Source organism: Mus caroli, chromosome 15 (assembly GCF_900094665.2).
Source record: "Mus caroli chromosome 15, CAROLI_EIJ_v1.1, whole genome shotgun sequence".
NCBI lineage: Eukaryota > Metazoa > Chordata > Mammalia > Rodentia > Muridae > Mus > Mus caroli.
The window spans coordinates 23011563-23034741 of record NC_034584.1 but is presented as its reverse complement, the minus strand read 5'-3'; the positions used below and the strand labels follow the sequence as shown (position 1 = coordinate 23034741).

Here is a 23179-nt window from a genome sequence, read left to right as displayed (position 1 = left end):
TTGCTACCAGCAAGGGCAGGGGAAAGAATCTGGTCAGGCAGTATAGGGAGGGGTCCTGGAAAAGGACAACTCAGCTTCTTGAGCTTGGTAAGCAGTTCAGCCTTGGTCAGAAGCTGGGACTGTTAACAGTAGTTCTGTCCTGGCTGGAGGCCAGCAATACCCAAAACCATTCATGTGTCTCGGCTCACGTTCTGGTTTCTTAATCCTTTTTTTCTCCTTGTATATAATATGGTAGTTCACTTTGTCAAGACAATATGATCTAGTATCACCTGGTAAAAGAGTCTCAGTGGGGAGCTGTCTAGATCAGGCTGGTCTATAAGAAAGTATGGAAAAATAGTCTTAATTATGCTAAATTGTGGGGAAGGAGAACCCTAAATGTGGGCAACACCACTGCTTAACTTCGGAATCTGGATTATATGAAACATGATATAGTAACCTGAGCACAGGTAAATCCACATTTGTTTTTTTTTTTGTTTTTTGTTGTTGTTGTTTTATGTTTTTTTTTTTTTGTTTTTTCCAGACAGGGTTTCTCTGTGTAGCTCTGGCTGTCCTGGAACTCACTTTGTAGACCAGGCTGGCCTCGAACTCAGAAATCCACCTGCCTCTGCCTTCCAAGATAAGTCCACATTTATTCTTTCTCTACTCTTAACTGTGGAAGAGACTATGTGCTTCAGGTTCCTGCTGCCTAGACCACCCTGCAATGATGGACTGTAACCCAAGAATTTTGGTCCAAAATAAGCCTCTCCCTCCAAGTTTGTTTCTTTTCTTTCCCTGCCCCTCCCCCACCCCACCCCATCCCCCAAGCAATGGTGAATACAACTAAGAGGCATAGCCACCCAACGAGTAAGATCCTGGGAGGGAGACTATCTGTCCTGAAGGTGTGCCCAAAGCTCCAGGCCACCCACCGGATGGAGAAGCACACAAACAAGCCATGGGTAGGCCAACTGCCCTGATCAGCTGACCTTCTCATGCTTCACCCTAGTAAAGCCCTACTAAGAAAGGCCTTGGTCACAGCCTTTCTTAGGATTCTCCTGCTACACACACACCTCACTCCTTTCTAATCCCCACCCTTAAATTCATTCTTCGAGTTTTCTGGAAACTCCTTGGCTTGGGTGCCTGTTGGTTTTCTAGGATTTTAGCCCCCTGAAGTTACGGAATGCTGAATTTAAGGACATCCTTCCCTTTCTTCCCCTTTCACTCCTTCCTGCCCATTATCACCAATGTGATGGATACATATGAGATTCTGTGGGTGTGAAATGTGAATGTGGAAACTGCTAAGGGCTAAATTACGACTCAGAGCCCAAGAGCTAACGTAGCTCCATCCGGGCAATAAAGCTTATTTCTGAATTCTTATTTTGAATTCAGGATCTTTACCTGTTAGGCTCATTGCAAACATATTTAGTGTGGTAAAATTTTAGATATCTTCATCTTGAGCCTTGTATTAATTTCCTCGGACTAGTATAACAAAATAAAACAAATCAGAAGGCAAACAACAGAAAGTTAAAGTCTTGGAAGCTGAAAGTGTGCTATGAGATTGCTGGCAGGGCTAAGCTTTATCCAAAGAGTCTTTGGATAGCCTTGCTTTGCTTTATCTTAGTTTCTGGTAAGTTCCATCATTCCTTAGGTTATAGCTGCATTCCTTCAATCTCTGTCTTCTTCTCCACATGGCTTCATTCCCTCTGCTGTTTGTCTGTCTGTGTGGTTGGTCTCTCCTCTCAAAACACCAATCAATAGCTTTACAGGACACCCCAATCCAACCTTACTAATCTCATAGACAGAGATTCTCCTCCCACGCCCCGCCCACGAAGTCAGATTGGGATGTTCCAGATGGACTTGAACTGGGCGATGACCTACTTACAATCCTTCCTCCTTAAATTCCACCACCAGTTCGCTTACCATTTTATGCTTTGAATTTCAGCAGGTGTGTTTCTTACTTTTTAAAGAAAAAAAAAAAAAAGGAAAAGGAAAAGAACACCTCAGAGTTATTTGTCTCAAAAGACAAACGTTCTTCCTTTTCTCTGTGTAGCCCTGGCTGTCTTGGAACTCACTCTGTAGACCAGGCTGGCCTCAAACTCGGAAATTCGCCTGCCTCTGCCTCCCAAGTGCTGGGATCAAAGGCATGCGCCACCACACCCAGCACAAACGTTCTTTCTATACCCTCTATGTTCTCACCTCCCCAAGTTTATCTTTACAGGTTCTTTACAAAGAACATAGCCCTCCCCTGAAAGAGAGTAAGATAGTTTACTCTGGAGCCAAGGAAATATGAGGCACAATGGTCCAGGACCACAGACTTGACTTATCCCAAATACTCTCCATGTGCTCCAGCCTAATGGCTTCCTTGGTTTTTGTTTGTTTTGTTTAGTTTTTTAAAATAGTAACAGAACAAATCAAACATTAAATCAACGGTATTTCTAAAACGCATCAGGTAGATGGTAGAAATGTTATAGGTTTCAGGTGTGATCTGATGTTATTCTGGTAGTAAGTCTGTAGATCCTAAGGATTTACCTAATAGCCGCAACGAGGCTGGCAATAAATGGCTATTAAGGAGAACTGAAGATAGCCCAAGACAGTGCAGCTTACTCCTAATCGGTAATATTCTAGCTCTCCATAATCAAGGACGTTTTAATCACCCAATCAGCCTTGGGGATGTTTAACACTAGTGTGCTCCCCTCACCCCTGAACATCAGTTTAGTCCTATCCTTTAATATTTAACTGCAGGCAAAAGTGATCTTTCATAAATGGCCTTATAAAGAGAACCCGGAAAAGACGAAGCTCAAGCTTATCAATCTAACTTGGCTTTTTATGATCTGACTTCCAATCTTACTTATCGCTTCTGCCCCTGAACCTATCTGCAGGCTTCCGAAATGTCCCTGCCTCGCTATTGCTGCATACTCAGGTTCTGCCTCAAGGTTGGAGCCATGCCTACTAACTCACCCACTCTCCCTGGCTTCTGCGCCTCCACGGTCAGATCTTGGAAATCTGTTAATGTCAGCCCTTTGCTCTTACTCTTAAATCTATCACATGAAGCAATCTAATTCAAGATGGCACAGAATGCTGTGCTTGCTCAACTACGACCCCACAGCCGAGGTCAAGGCCACGTGGCTCCAGAGGCCGCGCTGGCACTGAGAAATGGTGCCAGCAGGACTTTTAGGGGACCAAGGATGAAGTTCTGTACCGAGGTAAGTACTACCCGGCACCCTAACTCTTTCAACTCCACACCGCCCAGCCGCGTGTCCTGCCCAGCCTCCAACATCCCCGCCTAACACCGCCTACTGAGCCCGGACATGCGCAGTGGGCACACGGCGCGGGCCGCTCCAGGCTCCGCGGCTCAAATCCGCTCTGCGCAGGCGTCCTCCCTCCATTCCCAGCCCCGCCCGTTCCAGGTCCCCTAGCCTCTCGCCACGCCCCCTTGCCGCAGGTCAAAGGTCGTGGGGCGGGCCACAGTGACGCTTACGGAAGCGCTCTGCGGACCTCGCGGGGTGCGGGGCAGCGCAGCCACGGCCCCGGACGGCGGGACGGCAGGGCCCGGCGTGGCCGCGGATGAGTCGGGGAACCATGCCCCAGCCCGGAGCGTGGCCCGGTGCGAGCTGCGCCGAGACGCCGGCGCGCGAGACCCGGGCCGCCGCGCGGGACGGCGGGAAGGTGACGGCCGGCGCGCAGCCCCGGGCCGCGACGCGATGCCCGGCCGAGCAGTGAGTGAGCGGGGCGGGCGTGGGATCGGGCGCGGGCGCGGGGCTGCGTGGGTTCCCTCGGTCTCAGGTCGGCGACCCAGACCCAGCAGTAGAGAGTCAGGAGTGCGGACCCTGTCACAGTTCGGTCACCCAGGCCGCCACACTCCCGCTTTGACAACTATCCAACCCTAAAGTTAGGGAAAGCGCTAGTTATTTGGGAAAGAAATCCGGAGAGGCCCCTTTAATGACCGACTGACTCCCTGTAGCTCTTCCCCTAACCTAGCTCGGAGGAAGTGAGGTCGCCCCTGTAACAGCCACAGAATTGTCCTGCGATGTCACCACTTGAAGAGTTTCCCACCTGTTGGACGGACTTTGGCCACAGGCTGGCCCTGTCCGTTTTACCCTGTCAGACCCTGGCTATGTATTCCTACTACCCTTTGCTTTTTTACACACACACACACACACACACACAGGCACACGGTTTTAGAGCAGTTCCTTATTGACTGTGAAGAAAAACAGTAAGTTAGAAGCGATTTCACTGTGAAGGGTTTGGAGGTGTCTACTGAGGTCGTGGCACAGTTATAGATGCCTTTGGACTTACAAAATCAAAAGCCCCGACAGTCAGTTTTCTTACTGACCCAAAAGTTAAAGCATAAGGTGTGTCTAGATGGACCTTTAGAGCTCTTTCAATTTCCTAAGAAGGGATCTTTTGAAGCCTTGTTAAGGAAGATGTGATAGAATAGTAACTCAGTTGTGAGGTGCTTTGCGGTGGGCTTTGACCACTTTCGTTTATTGAGCGCCCGAATGTGATGGTAATTATTCCTGTAATGAGCTAGTGGTTACAGGAAAGGTATAGAGTAGGAAGCCTTAACCTACTCCCAGAGCTAGGCTGCCAATTAGCGTTAGTGACATTGTCTGTTAGCTTTGGGACTTGGGGAGCTTTTAGCTCTTTATTTGGGTCAGCATTATCTAAGCTTCAGCCATAGTTGCTGTAGTCAATGAATCTAGATAGCCTGGTTTTTAAATGAAATGTCCTGATTCTTAAATAGGGACACTTATTTTTCTTTCTATTGAGCTCCTTTATATTACAAGGCCATGTTTGAGTTGGTCTAGTCTGTGGCTGCCAGGTTGAAACTGTCTAGGTTAGAGGTGTCTCTTGCCTCTGCTCTTCCTCTGCTTCCTGACTGCTCTGCCTGCCAGCCTGCTGTCCTACCCCGAGTCCTTTCCTTTCCTGGATGCCCTGCCTTTTAAGCCCTGCACCTCCCTAGCAGTTTCACATGCCTTGAAAGATACCTGAGCTTTTGAGGCCAGAACCACATTCTCCAAAGTACACACAGTTGTTTGGAAGGTTTTCTGGTGTGGTGGTTCTCACGAACACCTTGGGGAACGGACCTCAGAGGGAAGGAGTCTTCACACTGCTGTTAGTCTTAAAGCTGAAACCTAGGTTTCATCTCACTCTTGAGGAAACAGGTGCGGATTGTGTTGTTAGGCAGGGAGACACAGGTAGGAGATTTTAAGACCATGGTTCTTGACTCCCCACCTCCCACCCCCTACCCCCTTCTTCTTGACCTCCTCAGCAACACTGGACAGAGAGGCATGGCTTATAACCACCCCCATGTTTGTAATGTGAATTTTATTAGCTCCGTTTCTTTTTTTCCTTACTGCCTGTGTTGGCTTTAATTATCTCATTTTCTCTTGACTCTTCAGGTGTGGAAATGAGGCTAGTGTAACTCACAAATGTTACTGGTTAATACACCACACTGCTAGGCCATTTTTGTCTTTCTGACTCAGCCTTACACGAGTAGTGGATTGGGCTCTTTCTCTCTGTGGGGCTTTCCTAGGGTCCCGTATCAGAGAAACAGTAAATAGTTGACAGTGTAATATGTGTGTATGTGATATATGCCACTTAATAGTTTGGGTATAAATTTAATGCTGTTAAGAATGTGCATTTAAAATCTGCGTTAGGCTCAGGGGTCAGACCTCTCTACTCAGAGTTATTGAAAATATTTTTACCTTAAAATAGGGACCATAGTGAGATTTGATATGATTTGAGATATGCTATGGAGTTATTTTTACTACATTTGAGGGGAGATTGGTTATGAGTGTAAGTCCTAGGCAGCCTGCAGGTGAATTATGAACTTGGGGTTTGGCTCTAGTAGCTCAGCTGTTCTGATTTCTTTTTAATAAGCTCACCGCATTTCACAGGGGAAAGAACTGGGGAAGAGGGACACCCAAGCCACATGTATACACTGCCTTCTGCACAAGCCCCAAGGGATGGTCACTGTAAAGCTGGGAGTCCCATTTGAAGAGGCCTGACATTAGACCAGAGTAACTGACCTGGTGCAGGTTCCCCGGCTGCTCACATCACAGGCCTCTTTTGCTCCATCTTCCCTTCATCCTTTTGTGGGGATCTTTTCATGTGGGGAACCCTTAGACAGTCATACCATGCTATCCTCTTCAAGGGCGTGAACAAACCACAAGTGGTTAGGGAAGTCACAGACTACCCCATGCACCTTCTCAGTCTACTTGAGGATGGAACCGGGGTTTACTCTGAGATTGTTGCTGGGTATGCTCTTGTATGGAGGTGTACCAGTCGTCTGGGAAGCCCTATGAAATTGAGTGCAAACTTGTGTTTCTAAGCTAAGATATTCTTCAAGGGTCTGCGAGCACACTCTTCTATGTGTTAGGCTGTTTGCAGGGATTGTCAACCCACGTTTATGCTGTTTTCTGTTCTTGCCCAGCCTAGCTCCCAGAGTGGGGTAAGAAGGCGTGTAGCTGTGGGGATATAGTGGACTCCCTGTCCTTTCCTCATGCAAGGAAGAGCCCACTTCAGGAGTCACCCAGGATGTTGTTGCAGGCGGCTGTGTTGTCCTTATGCGCTTCTGGAAGTCACATGGAGCAGGAGGAGCTGACATGGAAAGTCCACTTGCAGAAGTGGGTGGAATTTTGGCCTAGGTGCTGGTACTTTCCTGTATGTGCTCTGTTGTTTATCCTCTCTGCAGCCACCACAACTAGACAAAGGCTAGGCTGAGTGGTCTTTACGTTTCTGTGTCTGGGTAGGAAGATGTGTTGGTGTCACACTGGTTGACTCCACCTTACCAATACTGCAGAGAGGGATGGAAAAAATGGCTAGTGGTTAAGAGTACTTGCCGCCCTTGTGTAGGACCTGGTTTAGGCCCTCAGCACTTAACAGTTACCACCCATAACTAAGTACCAGAGAATCGAGCACCCTCTTCTGGCCTCAGGATCTAGGCACACAAATGACATATAGATATGCATTCAGGGAAACAGTCATGCACATAAAATAGTAAACACCAAAATAAACGCTGCTTTTTATAACAAGGAAACAGTATTGTTTGTAAGCTGTGCATATACGTTAGAATTGGTTGTTTTCATTTCATGTCTTGAATCAGAAATTGAAAATATGGCTTCATAGAAATCTGTTTCACTGAGCTCTGCCTTTAATTTTACAGTTTTCTTGGAAATAGTATAATTTTGTTTGCACTAGTAAGCATTTGCAAACAAGTCTTAGCTGGATTTAGTACTTCTTTCCTGTAATGCCAGCACTTAAAGGCAGAGTTGGAGAAGGATCAGGAGTTCAAGGCCGGCCTAGCTCAATCTCCCTCCCACAACACACACACACACACACACACACACCCCTTTAAAATTTGTTGATATGGAAATCTGTGAGCAAAGGAAGAGGTACTAGTTGTAATTTAGCATATGCTGGAGCTTACTCAGTTTGGCATTACTCATTTGGATTCAGAATAGAATAGTCTAGCTCATGAGAAAATGGGTAAATAGTATTTATTGGGAACTTGAAAACAGATCCTTTCAAATAATGCCATGATGCTAAACTAGGAAATTTCTAGTTAGGAGTTATTATCATTTTGGTTTAAAATTTAACTGTACAGTTGAAGTGTAACTAGCATGTCACTTCTCACCCTACTGTTTTCTGGCTGTCATGTTTTAGGAAAGAAGTCTTTGCTGTGGTGATCATCTGAGTCTGAGGGATTCGTGACCTGTAGTCCTTGCCAGAGTGGACATGTCTTTCCCAGGAAAAGTTGCCATTCTTTCAGCTCTGTCAGCATTGATGACTTTATCTTAATATTGCCCCCTTCCTTGCATTGTTTCATTATCTTTCGCTCCCATTACAAAAGAGCTCAGCCCTCTACCAGCTCCACATTCCCAGCGTGGCTAACGCCGCTTTGCAGTTGTTGGCAGCACAGCATTTGTCAGTTCAAGACAGTAGAACAAAGCAAACCTGAACTTCAGCCCCAAGACACAAGTTCAGTGAAGCCATTGTAGTTTTTATGTTCCAGTGAGTGAGAGCCAGAGGCTTGGGCATGCTAGCCAAGTGCTCCATCCCTAGGATACTCTACATATAGTTTTATCCCCTGTTCCTTCCTGGTTACCTTAGGTGGATGCATAGTTCATCCTGGCTCTCCCGTGCTTTCCTTTCTGACTGTGTTGATCTCCATGACTTAAAGGTGGCTATCTGGTCTCCCAGGACACACAGCTTTGGGGTCAAATTCAAAGTCTCACATTGCAGCTCACCTTTGCTGGCCAGTGACATTAACAGAATACTTGTGCAAGGATCTGGGTGAAATCTATGGTTGCTGAAGTGATGACTTCTGCTCTGCTCCTCTTGTGAGAACTGTGTCCTGAGTCACTGCTCTTCCTGCCTGCCCACCGAGTCGGTGCTGCTCTGTCTTGCTGTGCACGTGGCTCTCCTGCCTGTCCTGCTCTTCCCTTCTTCTAGTTCTTTTCCTGTTGCCCTGTGTGAGCATTTGTCTTTGTAAAGTGACCATTTGGATTGCCCACTCTGGGCACTGGGTTGTGAGGAAGATGAGGGGAGCCAAAAGCTCATCCAGGCTAGCCACAGAATTTGCCTGCAATGCAAATTTATCACAGGCGGTTAGGAGTTAGCTGGAAGAGGAACCGCAGCTCATACAGCCTTCTCACTTAAGCTGAGAAAACTGAGGGCAAGATTGGGGAAGTGTCATCTGAAGACAGCTTCTGAGAATTTAAATATATTAAGAAAGTGATTTGTTTCAATGACTATTTTAGAGGGTCAGAATTCCTCTGATAGGCGTAATTGTTGGTTGACAGAAAGCTGTTATTAAGTTTATGAGAGAAGGATGAGAACATGTGGTCATATTTTATTTTTGGCCTTTGATCTGTGGTCCCCATGCATCTGTTTGCTTTTTACTTGGGCACAAGCTCTCTGAGTCACATCATGCCTTTTGCTTGAAATGTCACTGCATCATATGATACTTGCTCTCTTACCATCATACTGATAACACTATACATACACACTAGAGAGAAGAAGGCTTAGCAATGACCACTGGGCAGATATTTCATTAGTACTCTCCACATTGGATATATGAAAATTAATAGTAGTCAGCTTTTTTGAGTACTTGTTACTTTAAACATGTCTCTCTCACAGCAATCCTGTGAAGTAAATACCCCAGGAACTGCTGCACGTAGAGGTAATGAGGACTAGGATACAGAGCAGCTATCTTCTCTCAGTCTTGACTGGTTACCCACAGTAACTGTTGCTCTCTGTAGAGTGTGTGCCACAAAACACGTGTCAGGATGTGTTAGCAAAGAGGCGGATCACAATTCTGAATCTTCTGGGACAAGAGAATGCCTGTAGCAGATCACCTGTAAAACATGTAGGGTAGTTGTGAGTAAGTGTTTGGGCTGAACTCTGAGTAGTGCATAGGAGAATAATCAGATCCGTGCTGGAGGGATAGTTTTATATATATATATATACATATATATATGCACATTCATAATATATATACACATATATACATATATATGTGTGTGTGTGTATATATATATATATATATATATATATATATATATGACAAGCTCAGGCTGGTCTTGATATCAAGATCTCCATCCACAGCTTCTTGAGTACTGGGATTATAAGCATGTACCATTATATCTGCAAGGAGCAGATTTAGACATTTGTTCTCTCATACGTAGGAAACACTGGATAATTTCATGAGGTTCTTGTTAGATTCACTCTCTTACCTCCCTTCTTTGTCTTTCTCTCCTGAGACTCTGTTCTTTCTCCCAGCTCTGTCTGCTAGGCCATATCCAAGAATGAAGAGATTGGAAGCAGAAATACCTTGCTTACTTACTTGGTTAGTTACATCTGAGCCTGGCACCTCTTCCTTCCTGGATTCCATTGTGTTTGAAGCTCCTCTTTCTTCCGTCTGCTGGGAGGATGGAGCAGTGTCATGGGAAGTACAGGGAGTTGGAAGTCTGCACACTCTAACGTGGCCTCTCCTGATTTTAAGCTCATTGTGTTGCTATTCGGTCAGATGAACTTGCTTCTTCTAGTTCCGGAGCCTCAGACTCCCTAGCTTGCCTTGCATAGCTGCCTTTCCAGCATCCAGAACTTCCTTGTTTGTACCATTTCCCCTCTGCTCCCTACTGGTCTTTCACATACACAGTTTGGGTTCTGTCCCCTTTATTGTCATTTTGGGTGCTGGGATTAATACTAAAGTTGGCACGTGCTGGGCAGCTCTAGCCAATCCTCTAAATTTTTAAGGAAAGGGAGGCGTTTTCATTATCTTTGCCTGGAATTTTACCTTCTTCCTAATACTTACTAGTTACTGAAGATAACCTTGGGAAGTGTATATATTCTTAAAGACGTTGATCATTAGTGGTAGCCATTAAACTATGTGGGAACATAGTGTCATCTGGGTGGTTGGCTGGTGGCTGGTGAGGGAACAAGAGAAGCCTTGAGGAAGATTTTTAGCTTATGGGGCTTTGTAATGATTCTCTCTTTTCACGTTCAGAGTTAGTTGCCGTCAGATTTCCTTGTAATATGTTATAAAAGTGGTCATTCTGTGTAAATGCTGTGTACACAGCACTTGTTTCTGTTCTCAGCACATGGAGGAGCCATTCAGGAGTGTCCCTGACTTGGATGCATGCCTGTAGACTTTAGTTCAGATGACCCTGGAGTCATGTAAAGTGATGGATGAATGCTCCCACTTGAGGCGATGCTGAAGTGGAAGAAAGTGCTGCCACAGGGGTGTGAGGACCCATATATTATCACTGTGGCATCCTGTATGTGAAAGCAGTAAAATCTCCATGTCATAGCATTTCGTAAGCAGCTGTATATTGTCACACAGTGGGAAATGTCAGTGCAACAAGAGTTTGAAAATATCTACTTTGGTGTGATTTCAGCGAGGAGGACATGTACCGTGCTGCAGATGAAATAGAAAAGGAGAAAGAATTGCTAATACATGAAAGAGGGATATCAGGTATGTGTGGAACTGTTTTGTCTGTAGACTTTCTCGTCATAGATAACTAGTTAGATCAGCACGCCCGTGTTCATGAAATGCGGCCTGTAATTCCTACAAGTCCTCTCATACATCCAATCTCTTCTACACGAACTACTCACTCGGCTGAAGCAGACGTAGGGAAGACTCTGCCCGCATCTCTTTAGTCTGCTGTCTCTCAGAAGAGTTTGGATTTGAACACATTGGTCATTTTCAGTTGCAAGATGTTTTGAGAAGTTAGCCGTACACTTATCCTTGAAGAAGGCCATGTGCCTCTAAATGACAGTGGCACAATGACCATGTGCTTGAGAACACCAGTCACTGTGTGACTGCCGTCTGTAGCTCTGTCCAGCTTGGTCTTCTCATTCCTGGTGTGACTCCAAGTGAAGTGTGGCCTTCCTCTGCAGGTCGGCCTGTGCAGAGGCTGAGGAGAGATCTCCACAGAGTGCCTGTGAATGAATGGAACTCTCCCTGCTTGTGTGATTCTCATGCTCTGCCTCACTATTAGAATGGCTTCTGACCCTGTGGCTAACAAAAGTGTTATTGTAATTAGGATACGTAAGGTTTTGGTAATGGTTTCTGATTCTTCCTCCAGAGCTGATCCTTGTGAACCAGCAGGGGTGTTTTGTAGTGACCCTCCTTAGAACTTCATAGGATGCTCAGTCTTCATGGCTGCGTTGCTCCAAATCACTCGGCTTACATAGCATCATTTGATAATGCTGTGGACCCTCTGTTTTCCTCTTCCACCTCCGGGGCTCGGTTTTGATTTGACTCTTCCTTCCTTCCTTCCTTCCTTCCTTCCTTCCTTCCTTCCTTCCTTCCTTCCTTCCTTCCTTCCGTTCGTTCATTCGTTTAGTTTGTTTTTTTTGAGACAGGGTTTCTCTGTTCCCTTGGCTGTCCTGGAACTCACTCTGTGGACCAGGCTGGCCTTGAACCCAAGATCCGCCTGCCTCTGCCTCCCGGAGTGCTGGGATTAAAGGCGTGCGCCATCACCTCCCGGCTGATTTTCTTTTGTCCCGCATTGTTCCCACACAGAGCCCAAGTATTTAGTGAGTCTGGTGAAGTGTGTTTTCAGTCTCACGGTACTCCTCATAGCTCAGCCTGATGTGCTCACTGCCCTTCCTCAGTGTCCTGTAGGTGCTCTGCCTCCTCCATGGCAGGGCACAGTGCTTACTGCGACCTGTAAGAACGCTCTCATGCTTTTGTAGGTGAATTTAGCTCAATGAAGGCTTTCCACACCTTGACCTGTCCAGTTTTGTAAATGCAGTTCTTTTGGAACTTATAAGTTTATGTTTGACTTGGGAGCTTTCATGCAAACTGAGGAGTTGTCAAACCATGTGCCCCTAAAACCCTGGTGATTTTCTACCAGACCCATTGGAGAAGAAGTTTGAGATGGCAGTGCTAGTCTGTCCTGAACTTCCAGGTTCCTGGAGGAGTCCCAGCTTTGTTTCTTATCCTTTGAGGTCTGATGATTGTATGTGTCACGTATGTGGTGCTTGCTTATCTGACTGCCTGTTTACCACTCTTGGGTTTTTTTGTTTTTTGTTTTTTTTTTACTTCCCTTACTACTACTACTACTACTACTACTACTACTACTACTACTACTACTACTACTACTTCTTCTTCTTCTTCTTCTTCTTCTTCTTCTTCTTCTTCTTCTTCTTCTTCTTCCTCTTCTTCTTCTTCTTCTTCTTCTTCTTCTTCTTTTCTTTTTTTGGTTTTGTCAAAAGAACTAGTCTTCTTCCTTGAAGCAGCAATGGAAGCCTGTGTAGTTTAGTTAGATGGAGGGAGTTGTACTCAGTGGGCTAAGGAGGTCAAACACTGGCTCATGCTGTGCCTGCATCCCCTAGCTTAGTCGGCAGTGGGAACTGCTGTGTCTCCCAGACCCAGCAGCCTGGTGGGATTCAGGTAACATTATGTTGTAGCTATGCAAGTACTTAAGTTCTCCAAGCCTCTTACCTTATGCTGGCCTCTGATTCAGGACAGGATTGGGCTTCTGGCTTGTTCTCCAGCTTTTATAAGACCCCTGGGCCAGCCTTAACCCTGTGATCTGAGATGGTAGGACTCCCCAGCCTTGCCCAGGGGTCAGTCTTAGTGTGTCTGCAAGTGAGGACAGCAGTGGAGAAGACAGGAAGGAAGACTTATTGTCTGGAAGCCCTTCCTCTGCTGGGAAAGTACTTTCTTCCCAGGCTTACACCCCTCCCTGACAAGAACTGATGGCCCAGAGGGTCCTGACTGTGTAACAGCAGTTCTTCCTGTCTGTGGGGGATGTGAGTGGAAAGGCAGATGCCTGTGAGTACTTCCTTATTCTAAGTAGCCTCCTAAACATCATCTCTTGAATTTCAAAGAGTAACAGTGGTTGTTTTCACTTCTAGGTTAATCACTGTATTGCACACAAACTCTATCTGTGCATGGATTATGCAACCTTTTGTAAAAGGTTGTTTTTTTTTTTTTTTTCCTTTGAGAAATGATGAACAATGAGGTGGTTTTTTTTACATAAGCAGTTTTTACAGTTTACTTTAAAAAACAAATTGTACTCCCTAAACTCTAGGGAGGCTCTGTGTTCCTGGGTCAGTGGCTTCTACCATGCTCTGGCTTGTAAGTGCTTGTGGTCCTTTCCTCTTCCATCTCTGATGTCCACTGGGGCGGAGTCCTGGCCTCATTCCCTCTCATCTCCATTCCTGGCACAGTGCTTGGCACGGTTAGAACTTCAGGGACTATTTGTTGAATTGAGTGAAACACTTATGTACAAGACATGTAGACTCTATGTGTTCTAGGTTCATTTCCTAAAACAGTTGCTAATATCTCTATCCTCAACAGTTTAAAAAAGGAGCCAAGATGAACCTGAAAATTGCCTAATTTCTTTTTGAAATCACAAATTATCATATGCATACATATACATAATCATAGGCATATATCAAGAAATCAAACTTCATCCACTAAATCAAGAAAGTCTTACTGAAGGCCCTAAATTCAATCCCCAGAACACACACACACACACACACACACACACACACACAAACAAAGGAGAAGGGATATTAGGGAGAGAAGTGACTTTAAAGGCATTTTTTATAAACAACAACAACAAAAATCCATAACATGTTTAATCCTGAGTTGTACTAGTTTGGGGGAGACATTTAAAGGATGTCTGTGGATTAACCAACACTGAGTGCTCTGATCCTTTCTGGTTTATAACAAAAACTATAATCTTAGGTAAATAGCAAATGGAATTTTTGTTAGGTGTTATCTGTCTAATAGATATGAAAGAAATGATTTCATGGTTCCTGTGCCTGCATCTGATTATTAAAGTGTTCACACACACACACACACACCCATCCGTGGGTCAGGTGAGTGGGAGCCCGGAGGTTCCTGCAGCTCTCTGAGGCTGTGAGGAAGGACTGCCACCTGACTCGAGTTAATGAGCAACCTGACTGGTGTGTGGATTGCGGGCCGTGTGGTGTGGTGACGAGGGAGACCCATTAAGAGAGCACTCTGGTTTATAGAGGTGGCATGGGCTGAACGCATGGGCAGTAGTAAGATTAAGGAATTTTTAAACTAGAGAAAGTAAGGTGTAAGAAGAGGACTCCCTCCCCTAGGAAAGCAGTGTCTCTATTTCCATTATTGCTTTCATTGCTTACGTGTTTCATTTCGTTGTTGCCATTTTGGTTTTTCAACAGAACCCAGGTTAAGTGTGGCTCCTGAAATGGATATCATGGACTACTGCAAAAAAGAATGGAGAGGAAATACTCAGAAAGCCACGTGTATGAAAAAGGTATGGCCAGGGTGTACCTATTGAAGGTCTTCAAACCGTCTGTCCTGAGCTACGTATCATAGGATGCTTTTAGACAGTGGTTAGGACAACTGCTATAATAAGACAATGCTGTAAATATTGGTGTTCTAATTTTAGAGATGAGGAAACAGACTGCAAAGATAAGGACTTGTTTGGAGTCATAGTACTAATATAGAAGCAACATCAGTTCTTTAGTAACTTAATTTCTTTGAAGAACACAGAGCTGTGCTGTTGAGAGTAGACTCAGCCACTGGTGCTTCTCTTTGAGACAGTTGTGAATGCTCTTCTTAACTGGTGCTGTAAAGGCCTCAAGGATAGGCAGAGGCGATTTTACACCTTCTGCCCATTCGTCTAACTAAGTCCTAGGTATAGATTCCTTCTGTACTTTCTCTGCAGAGGAATTTGAACTATTTCCTTCATTTAAGGTGTGCCAGGAGCTCCTTCACTTCATTCTATTATATACTAGCACTCCTAGACTAGCCTCTGAGACTGTTAGGGTATTGGAACTGCAGGACACCCTGTGGGCTCTGCTTACAGAGTGCACTCCATCTGTCTTTCCTTATCAGTCAGGGAAACCATGTGACACTGTTTGACCGTTCCTAAGCTAGTGGCAAACCTCTACCTACTACTTAAGGTTGTGTCTTTTGATTCCTTTTTTTCTTTCTTGGATTATTTATATTTTGAATATACTACTTGTGTTTTAGATACTGACCAATCTTTTGTATTTTTATAATGTATTTGTATGTATATGGGTGTTTTGCCTCCGTGTATATCTGTATGATGTGTGTGCAGTGTCTGCAGAGGCCATAGAGAGCACTGGACTCCCTAAGACTAGAGTTACCTATGACTGTGAGCCTCCATGTGGATGCTTAGAGTGGAACCCAGGTCTTCTGGAAGAGCAGCCAGTGCTCTTAACTATGGTAGAATTGGATAGAATCATATTGAAAAGGGTTTTAAATTCTTTAAATTTTAATTTCTCTCTTAGCAGCAGCAGTAGCTGCTTCTCCTTCCCCCTCTCCTTCCTTCTCTTCTTCCTCCTCCTCCTCTTCCTCATTATCATCATTATCATTATTATTATTTTAGAAACTTACTCATCTTTAGAGTTCAACTCAGGTCTGCAATCTGAAAGATGTCCACCTTAGCCCTAATTCTTACAAACCTGTGTTCTAGGCCCTTCTGTGTGGCCTCAGTCACAGAATACCCTGATTTCTGGTTCCTGACAAAGGTGACAGGCCTGTTTTCTCAGAGGCCATCTGCAGCTGGGCTTCCGTCCACTCTGGGTCTCCAGCTCTCACCCAGACTGTGCAGGGAATCACATCCATGTTTCCTTACCTGCTCTAGGAAAGGCTTCATTAACTAATGATTTCATTCTTTTGTCTTAGTCTTGTCCAGAGATCAGATCTGTTTTAATGGTGGCATGTCTAAGTACAATACTGAAGACACTCAGTTACCCAGATATGCCATATTTTAGAACTTATGGGAAAATCATCCCTCTATGGGCTTGCATGCAAAGAAAGGTTTGACCATTCAGTAATCAGATTAAAACACCCCATTTAGAGGTGCAGCTCCTTAGCAATCTGAGCATTTCCACTGCCTGTTATAAACTTTGAGTCTTGATTTTATTTTAGTTCTTATTTGCCTAATTACCTGTTTCGATTTGGATATTCTTTTGGAAGTGTTTATAAATCCAGAATTTTTTTTTTTTCCGAGACAGGGTTTCTCTGTGCAGTCCTGGCTGTCCTGGAATTCACTCTATAGACCAGGCTGGCCTCAAACTCAGAAATCCACCTGCCTCTGCCTCCCAAGTGCTGGGATTACAGGCATGCACCACCACTGCCTGGCCCAGATAAATTTTTTTAAGTGTTAGGTTCATCTCTGAAATAGTACAGTTACAGATCTGTAGGATTCTAATGGACCTGCAGCTTTTGCATCTCCTGATGATGTAGCTGTGGTGTGTGTGTGTGTGTGTGTGCGCGCGTTTGTGGTGCATCACTCTAGTGCTTGTCATGAGGCTGTTATAAACAGACCTGGACTGTCAGTCGTGAAAGTGCTGTGCACGCAGTCATGTCATCACTGCACTTGATAGCTACCCATGCCACGGCTCTGTGTACAACTGTGTGCCCTGCTATGTCAGCAGCAACCTGATACATCATCTCACGTTCACTTTACCTCTTGATTGTGGTGTTGAGTCACACTTGATTTAGTACCTTTGTTTTCCATTGTGGCTTGTTAGCATACTTCCTTCCCTTGCTAATACTCAGGAAGAGCCTGATAGTCCAAGGGTATAGTAGGATATACCAGCTAGGTTTGTGCACATGTACTCAGATGTGTGCACAATGATGACGTTGCCTAGTGACATATTCTCAGAATGTATTACCTTTGCTGAGTGACTTCTGCCTGTATGTGTACACACACACTTTGGAAACTCGGGATATATGGACATTTTTAAAACTGGAGATAGAAATATTGCATACCCCCCTTCCTGGTCTCTTTATTAAAGCATTTGGGGAAATTAACTACAGATTAAACCTTTCGGGATGTCAGCAGTGAGTGAGGGCTCCCTCGGATGACCAGGAAGGGACTCTGAGGGTGCATAGAGCTGGACAGCTGGTTTATTTTGGATGTCTGGTCTGTTGCATTTGTTATAGATCAGTGGTTTCAACCTGAGGGTCACAACTCCCTTGGGGGTCCCATACCAAATATCCTGCATATCAGATATTTACATTACAGTTTACAACAGTAGCAAAATGACAGCTATGAAGTAACAAGGAAATAATTTTTTGGTTGGGGGTCACCATAACATGAAGAACTGTGTTAAAGAGTCATAGCATTAGGAAGGTTAAGAACCACTGTTACAGATGCTGAGATTTCATAAAGAAAGCATCAATATTTTAAGGTAAATTGAATTGTAATCAGAGATTGGAATGCCTTACTAAGCTATCCTTTCTTGTTTGCCATTTCCCAATGATTTAGGACAATTTTTCCCCCTAGGGATGGAACTTTTCTTGCTATCTCAAGCCAGTAACTACCATCTAAACTCTTTGATGTTTTCTCCCAAGGGCTATGAGGAAGTGTCTCAGAAATTCACTTCCATAAGGCGAGTCCGTGGTGATAACTACTGTGCACTGAGGGCCACACTGTTCCAGGCCATGAGCCAGCTGGCCGAGCTGCCCCCCTGGCTGCAGGACTTGGAGCTCATACTGGTATGTTGTTGCATGAATTTGAATCACAGTGTTTCAGGGAGTTCTTCTGAGAAGACTTCTCCTTTCTGCTCATGTTGCCTGAAGGTGTTACATGCAGTGTGATTTCAGTATATGGATTTGTTCAGTTTGCATCTGTAAGATGATCTTATATGTATAAAAAATGACTAGAAATAATCAGTATTTTCAAGAAGAAAAAGAATGACAAAACTTAATACACTTAAGCTGAGTTAAAGACCAGATGTTTAGAATTCATAAAAAACACACAGAAAAAACTTGACTTTATTTTAGTGTTTCTATGAAGTAAGTTATATAATTTTTACTGAAGTCCATGTGGATTTTAGGGGCAGTTCAAAAACAAATATAAGTTTCATGATGAGATGTTAGTGTTACATGGAGAAACCTTCTCTGGACCTGGCTATCCTTAGTGCTTTAAGTCATGGGAGAGAGTCCCTGGGATCTATGCCTGCAGGTGTCTTGATACAAAGAAGGCCTCATACTGATGTTTTGTGTAGTGGATAAAAGGAAATTCTGTAAACCCTGGCACTAGTGAACTTGGCTTTGCTATTTTCTGTTTGCATGTGAGTTGAAGGGCTTTGGGTGACTGAGGGTGGACAGAGTCTTAACTCTGTAGCTCAGGCTAACTTCAAACCTGTGGCAATCCTCCTGCTTCAGTTTCGTGAGTGCTGGGATTACTGGTGTGAGCCAGCATGCCTGGCTGATATAAACATGGCAAAGCTGTGACTTCTGTGTGGTGTCTGCTGCACTCCTCTGTGTTAAGGAGAGTAGGTGACCGTGCTGACTAACTTGTTCCCGTTACACTGGGGCTTCTTACACAGCATGGACTGTGTGCTTTAACACACCCAGTAAAGGGAATGAATGTGTTCTACAACTTATTAAAGAAAGAAATGGAAATTTTAATTTATTTTTAGATGGTACTATTCTGAGAGGATAGACTCGGCCAAAAATACTCTTAAAAACAAAAGAAAGCACTTTGAAAATTACTACCAAATCTGATACTTTTGAGTCTTTTCCTTTGTGGGCCTTTTTAGATTTCTGGGGTTATTTGACACTAATTTTAAATTTTTATATTTTCTAAGAATTTTTGGTGCAAATACAGTCCTAAGTAATTAAACATACACATTATATCCCAGAAAAGTAAAGCAATCGCTCCTGCTAGCAGGGTGCATTTGGGTTACATCATCTACCCCATGTGAAATGGATCAGCTAAGAAGGTGGGCTGTTGTATGCCTGGAACTGCAGCACTTTCATGCTGAGCAAGAGGACTGTGACTTTTAAGCTGCTCTGGGTTATACAGTGCAGCCTTTTCTCAAGAGTGATGGCTTGCATTTGGTCTTGGACAGTGTGAAAATGTGTCACTGGCAGGAGTGACGAGGTGATCGAGTCTTCCTGGCCTACTGGAGTGATGCACAGAGAACTGTTAAATTCCCAGTGGGGTCCTCTTTTTCCATAGCATTTCATGTTTGCCTTCCGAGGGCCCACTGAGATCAGTATTCACACTGATTGCATTTTGCTTCTGCTCAGTATCTGCTGAAGAAACTGCTTTCCTTCTCATGCCCTCAGAAACTTACCATGGTTTGGACCTTTCTTGACACTTTGTTGTATGGTTCCTAAGATTTGAGTGAAACACTTGCCTCCAGCTCTGCATTTGAGGGGCTACGAGAGAGAGGGAGAGGGAGAGGGAGAGGGGGGGAGGTAGACACATAGGTATATGGTTGTACTGGAGAGTCACTGACTAAGCAAGGGTGCTAGCTGTCTGCTTCCATGTGCAGACTCTGTGAGCTCAGTGCTGCTAGAGCTTCAGAGGGAGACTAGGCACAGTCAGCAGTGCTCAGACGGCATTGCTTGCTTGAGAATGGCTCCTGGGCAGGGCCTTCTGTTCTGCTCTGCTCAGTTTCTTTGGCCTAGCTGGTCTCCTGCTTAGGAGTTGAGCTTTGTCCCTTTTGACCTGCAGCTGTCCCCTTTTTTCTTGTCCTGCCTAGGCTTTCTGATTGTTCTTACTTCTGTCCAGAACCAGCCCGTTTGACTGCAGGCAGATCATCTGACCCTAGCCCCAACCTGGACATAGCTGGTCAAAGCTGGATCAGCCCCTCACCTTGTGAAAAGGGAGTATCCTTTCTATTAGGAGCTTTTTAGTTTTTAAGTGTACTGTATTTGTAAAGATCTGTGAATGGATAAGACCTGTGACAGCACTTACTACAGAATGACCCTAAAGCTCCTTGTGACTTCATTTTGGGGATAATGCTTTTGATACTTGCAGTTGCCATGTTATCAAGATTATAGATATTTGTTAGAGAAAACAGGTTGGGCTCTTGGTCAGTCACAGATAATGTGCTTAAGCTACCGAGTGATCCTTAAACATTACCATCGTCATTTCTTGCTTCAGTCTCCTTCCTCCTCTTCTCTTGCTATCTTTAGTTTTCTTTTTTTCAAGACAGTTTTCTCTGTAATCCTGGCTGTCCTAGAACTTGCTCTGGAGACTAAGCTGACTTCAAATGCAGTCTGCTTCTTGCTTGCATCTCTTACTCCAAAAGAAGGCAGACTGTGTGCCTACTAGTAAGGAATAGTGACTTATGTGGACCCTATGTGTGACCCATGAGCGCATTTAAAGTTGTACTAACTTCTGAATAAATAAGTCCAACTCCATGTTCTTTCCTAATAGTTCCTTTAAACTTTTATTATCATGTGTCTGTGTGTGTGTGTGAGTGAGCCTGTGTGTGTGTGTGTGTGTGAGTGTGTATATGTGAGCATGTGTATGTGTGTGTGACTGAGAGTGTGTGTATATGTGAGCATGTGTGAGTGAGCGTGTGTGTGTATGTGTGTGTGACTGAGTGTGTGTAAGTGAGCGTGTGTGTGTGTGAGAGCGTGTTTGTGTCTGCCTGCCACAGTGAGTGTACAGAGAGGTCTGAGGACAGCTTTGTGGAGTTTACTCACCATCTTACAGCTTACGTGGGCTCCTGGGGTTGAACTCTGGACAGCAGGTTTACATGGTCAGTGCTTTCCCCACAGAGCTGTCTTGTTGGTCCTCTAACCTGGTTTCTTTTCTAAGTCTTATTTTTTGAACTTTTTTCTAAGATTTCCACGCTGGACCTGGCTAATCACTTAATCAACAGACTGACCAATGAGTGACTGGGATGAGCAAACTAACTTGTTTCTTCCACAAGTAACTGAGTTGCATGTTGTACTTGCTCCTTAGGTTACTGTCCAGTGTTACAGAGCCTCAGCCCTTCCCGGGCTGCCATCTGCCTCCTCTCAGACCTTTGAGTCAGTCTTTGGAGGAGTATTTTTCTCTTGGGTTCTTGGAGCCAGGATGTAATTTCACGTTGCTGCCACTTGAGGGCACATGAGGTTCTGGTGAGAAGTCTGAGACTAATAACTGCCTGTGCATGTCTCACAAGTGCAGGGCTTGTGGGAACAGAGGGGGGCTATTGCAGCTTTAGGTGAAAGGTCACTTATCACAGTACGATACGGTGATTTTGAGTTTTGTAGAGACAAAAGTCATCGTAGTTACACATGATTGCCATAGACTGAGAAAGCACAATCAGAATTATTGTTTATGAAGGCGTCTCAGAGGCTTAGGTTCTAATGGAGCTGAGCGTGTTCTGTTCTAAACTGCCTGTTACTGTTAAACAAGGTCCGCACATGCTGTTAGCATAGGATGTTCTGACCCCAGGGATGAAATCTCTCTTTTATAGTGCCAATTACCCCTGTTTATTTATTTGTTCTTTCTTTCTTTCTTTCTTTCTTTCTTTCTTTCTTTCTTTCACGTACGTGTGTGTGTGTGTGTGTGTGTGTGTGTGTACCTCTGTTGCTGAGCCATCTCAGTGGACCTCAGAGGTGAAATCTTAGCAGTGTAGTCTATGGTTTTCATCCTGACACACCCAGGACTCTTGAGAAGATATAGTCTCTCATGCTGTCATGGTTTGAATTGTGGCCTTCAGATTCCAGATTCTAATGCTGTGTAGGGACAAATGAAATAATCCAGGAACAGGAACAGAACGTGAGGGCTATAGTAGTTCCTTGTGGCTCTCATTAGAAAGGTGCTGCTCCCCACCCTCCCGCTGCTGTGGGCCTCATTCCTCTTCCCCATCTTATGCTGTGGATTAAGGATGTGTGGTAAGATTGTCAGGAGTTAGGCTTCACTGTCGTGTCAGGAAGAGCAGCAGCCTTTGACTGTACCATGCCTACAGTCACCTTGTTGAGCCATGTAATGTGTGGTAAGACTGCCATAGTCCCCAGAAGCCACAGGCAGTGAGGACCACTGTGAAGTCCCAATGTGGATTCTTCCTTAGCTTAGCCTCAGATCTGCGCCTTGCCTGTCCTTGCCTGTGGTTAGTGTTCTGCAGGCTGAACTCCTGTAGATTTGAACCAAAATCTTTTAACCTTGCAGCCTTCTGTGTGGCTATGCTTTGAGTTTGTGACTTCCATATTCAGAATCTCCATCCTCAACTCATATGATCCACTTGCAGGAATTAACTTTTGAAATAAGGTGGGTTTTGTATGAAGACTTTGTGGTGTCTTCCTTTTAGGTTGTCTCAGATATCTGGCAACATTGACACTTCTTTATCTCTGTTTCTTGATATTCCAGTTACCAGAAAAGCTGATAAACAAGTATACCTGGATTAAGCAGTGGAAACTTGGACTGAAATTTGATGGGAAGAGTGAAGACCTGGTTGAAAAAATTAAGGAATCCCTTGCCCTGCTAAGGAAGAAGGTTTGACGCACGTAATTTTCTGTGTCTGGTCGGGGTGCAAAGCTTTCTCTCTTGTTGTCTCAGCAGATTCAGTGTTCTAATCTTATTTATTTATTCATATTTATATTTAAGTTTATAAGGAAGAAGGTTCATTTTAGCTCATGGTCTTCATTAGGGGTCAGAATTTGCTGGTTTGAGACAAAATAATTTTGGGCTGGGGGAACTGTGCAGTCTGTGGGTGCCTGACAGGGAACTGAGTGTGGTTCTTCAGAACTTATATAAAACTGGTGGCATGTGATTGCCACCCTGGCAATGGAGAGCAGGGGACAAAGGGTCCCTGAGTGTCACTGGCCATCCAGTCTAGCCTAACTAATCAGTGACAGTCACCATATGCACGCATATACACGTACACCCTTACACATGTGCACAGTCACCATATGCATGCATATACACATACACCCTTACACATGTGCACGGTCACCATATGCATGCATATACAC

At 44.5% G+C, this 23179-nt stretch overlaps 1 protein-coding gene across 2 annotated transcripts in view; it reads left to right on the top strand.

Moving 5' to 3' along the window:
• Positions 1-3438: 3438 nt before the first annotated feature.
• The window catches only part of Otulin (OTU deubiquitinase with linear linkage specificity), a 25687-nt gene continuing 5946 nt past the window's right edge, over positions 3439-23179 (top strand). Inside the window, exons 1-5 of one of the 2 annotated variants that reach the window (XM_021183388.1) lie at positions 3439-3692; positions 10881-10957; positions 14653-14747; positions 17825-17968; positions 22575-22700. In XM_021183388.1, coding sequence (XP_021039047.1) covers positions 3541-3692; positions 10881-10957; positions 14653-14747; positions 17825-17968; positions 22575-22700 — 594 coding nt within the window. In that variant the 5' untranslated portion in view covers positions 3439-3540. Of the gene's footprint in view, positions 3693-7508; positions 7755-10880; positions 10958-14652; positions 14748-17824; positions 17969-22574; positions 22701-23179 lie in introns of those variants that run through there. The other variant, XM_029469844.1, reaches the window with a different exon arrangement.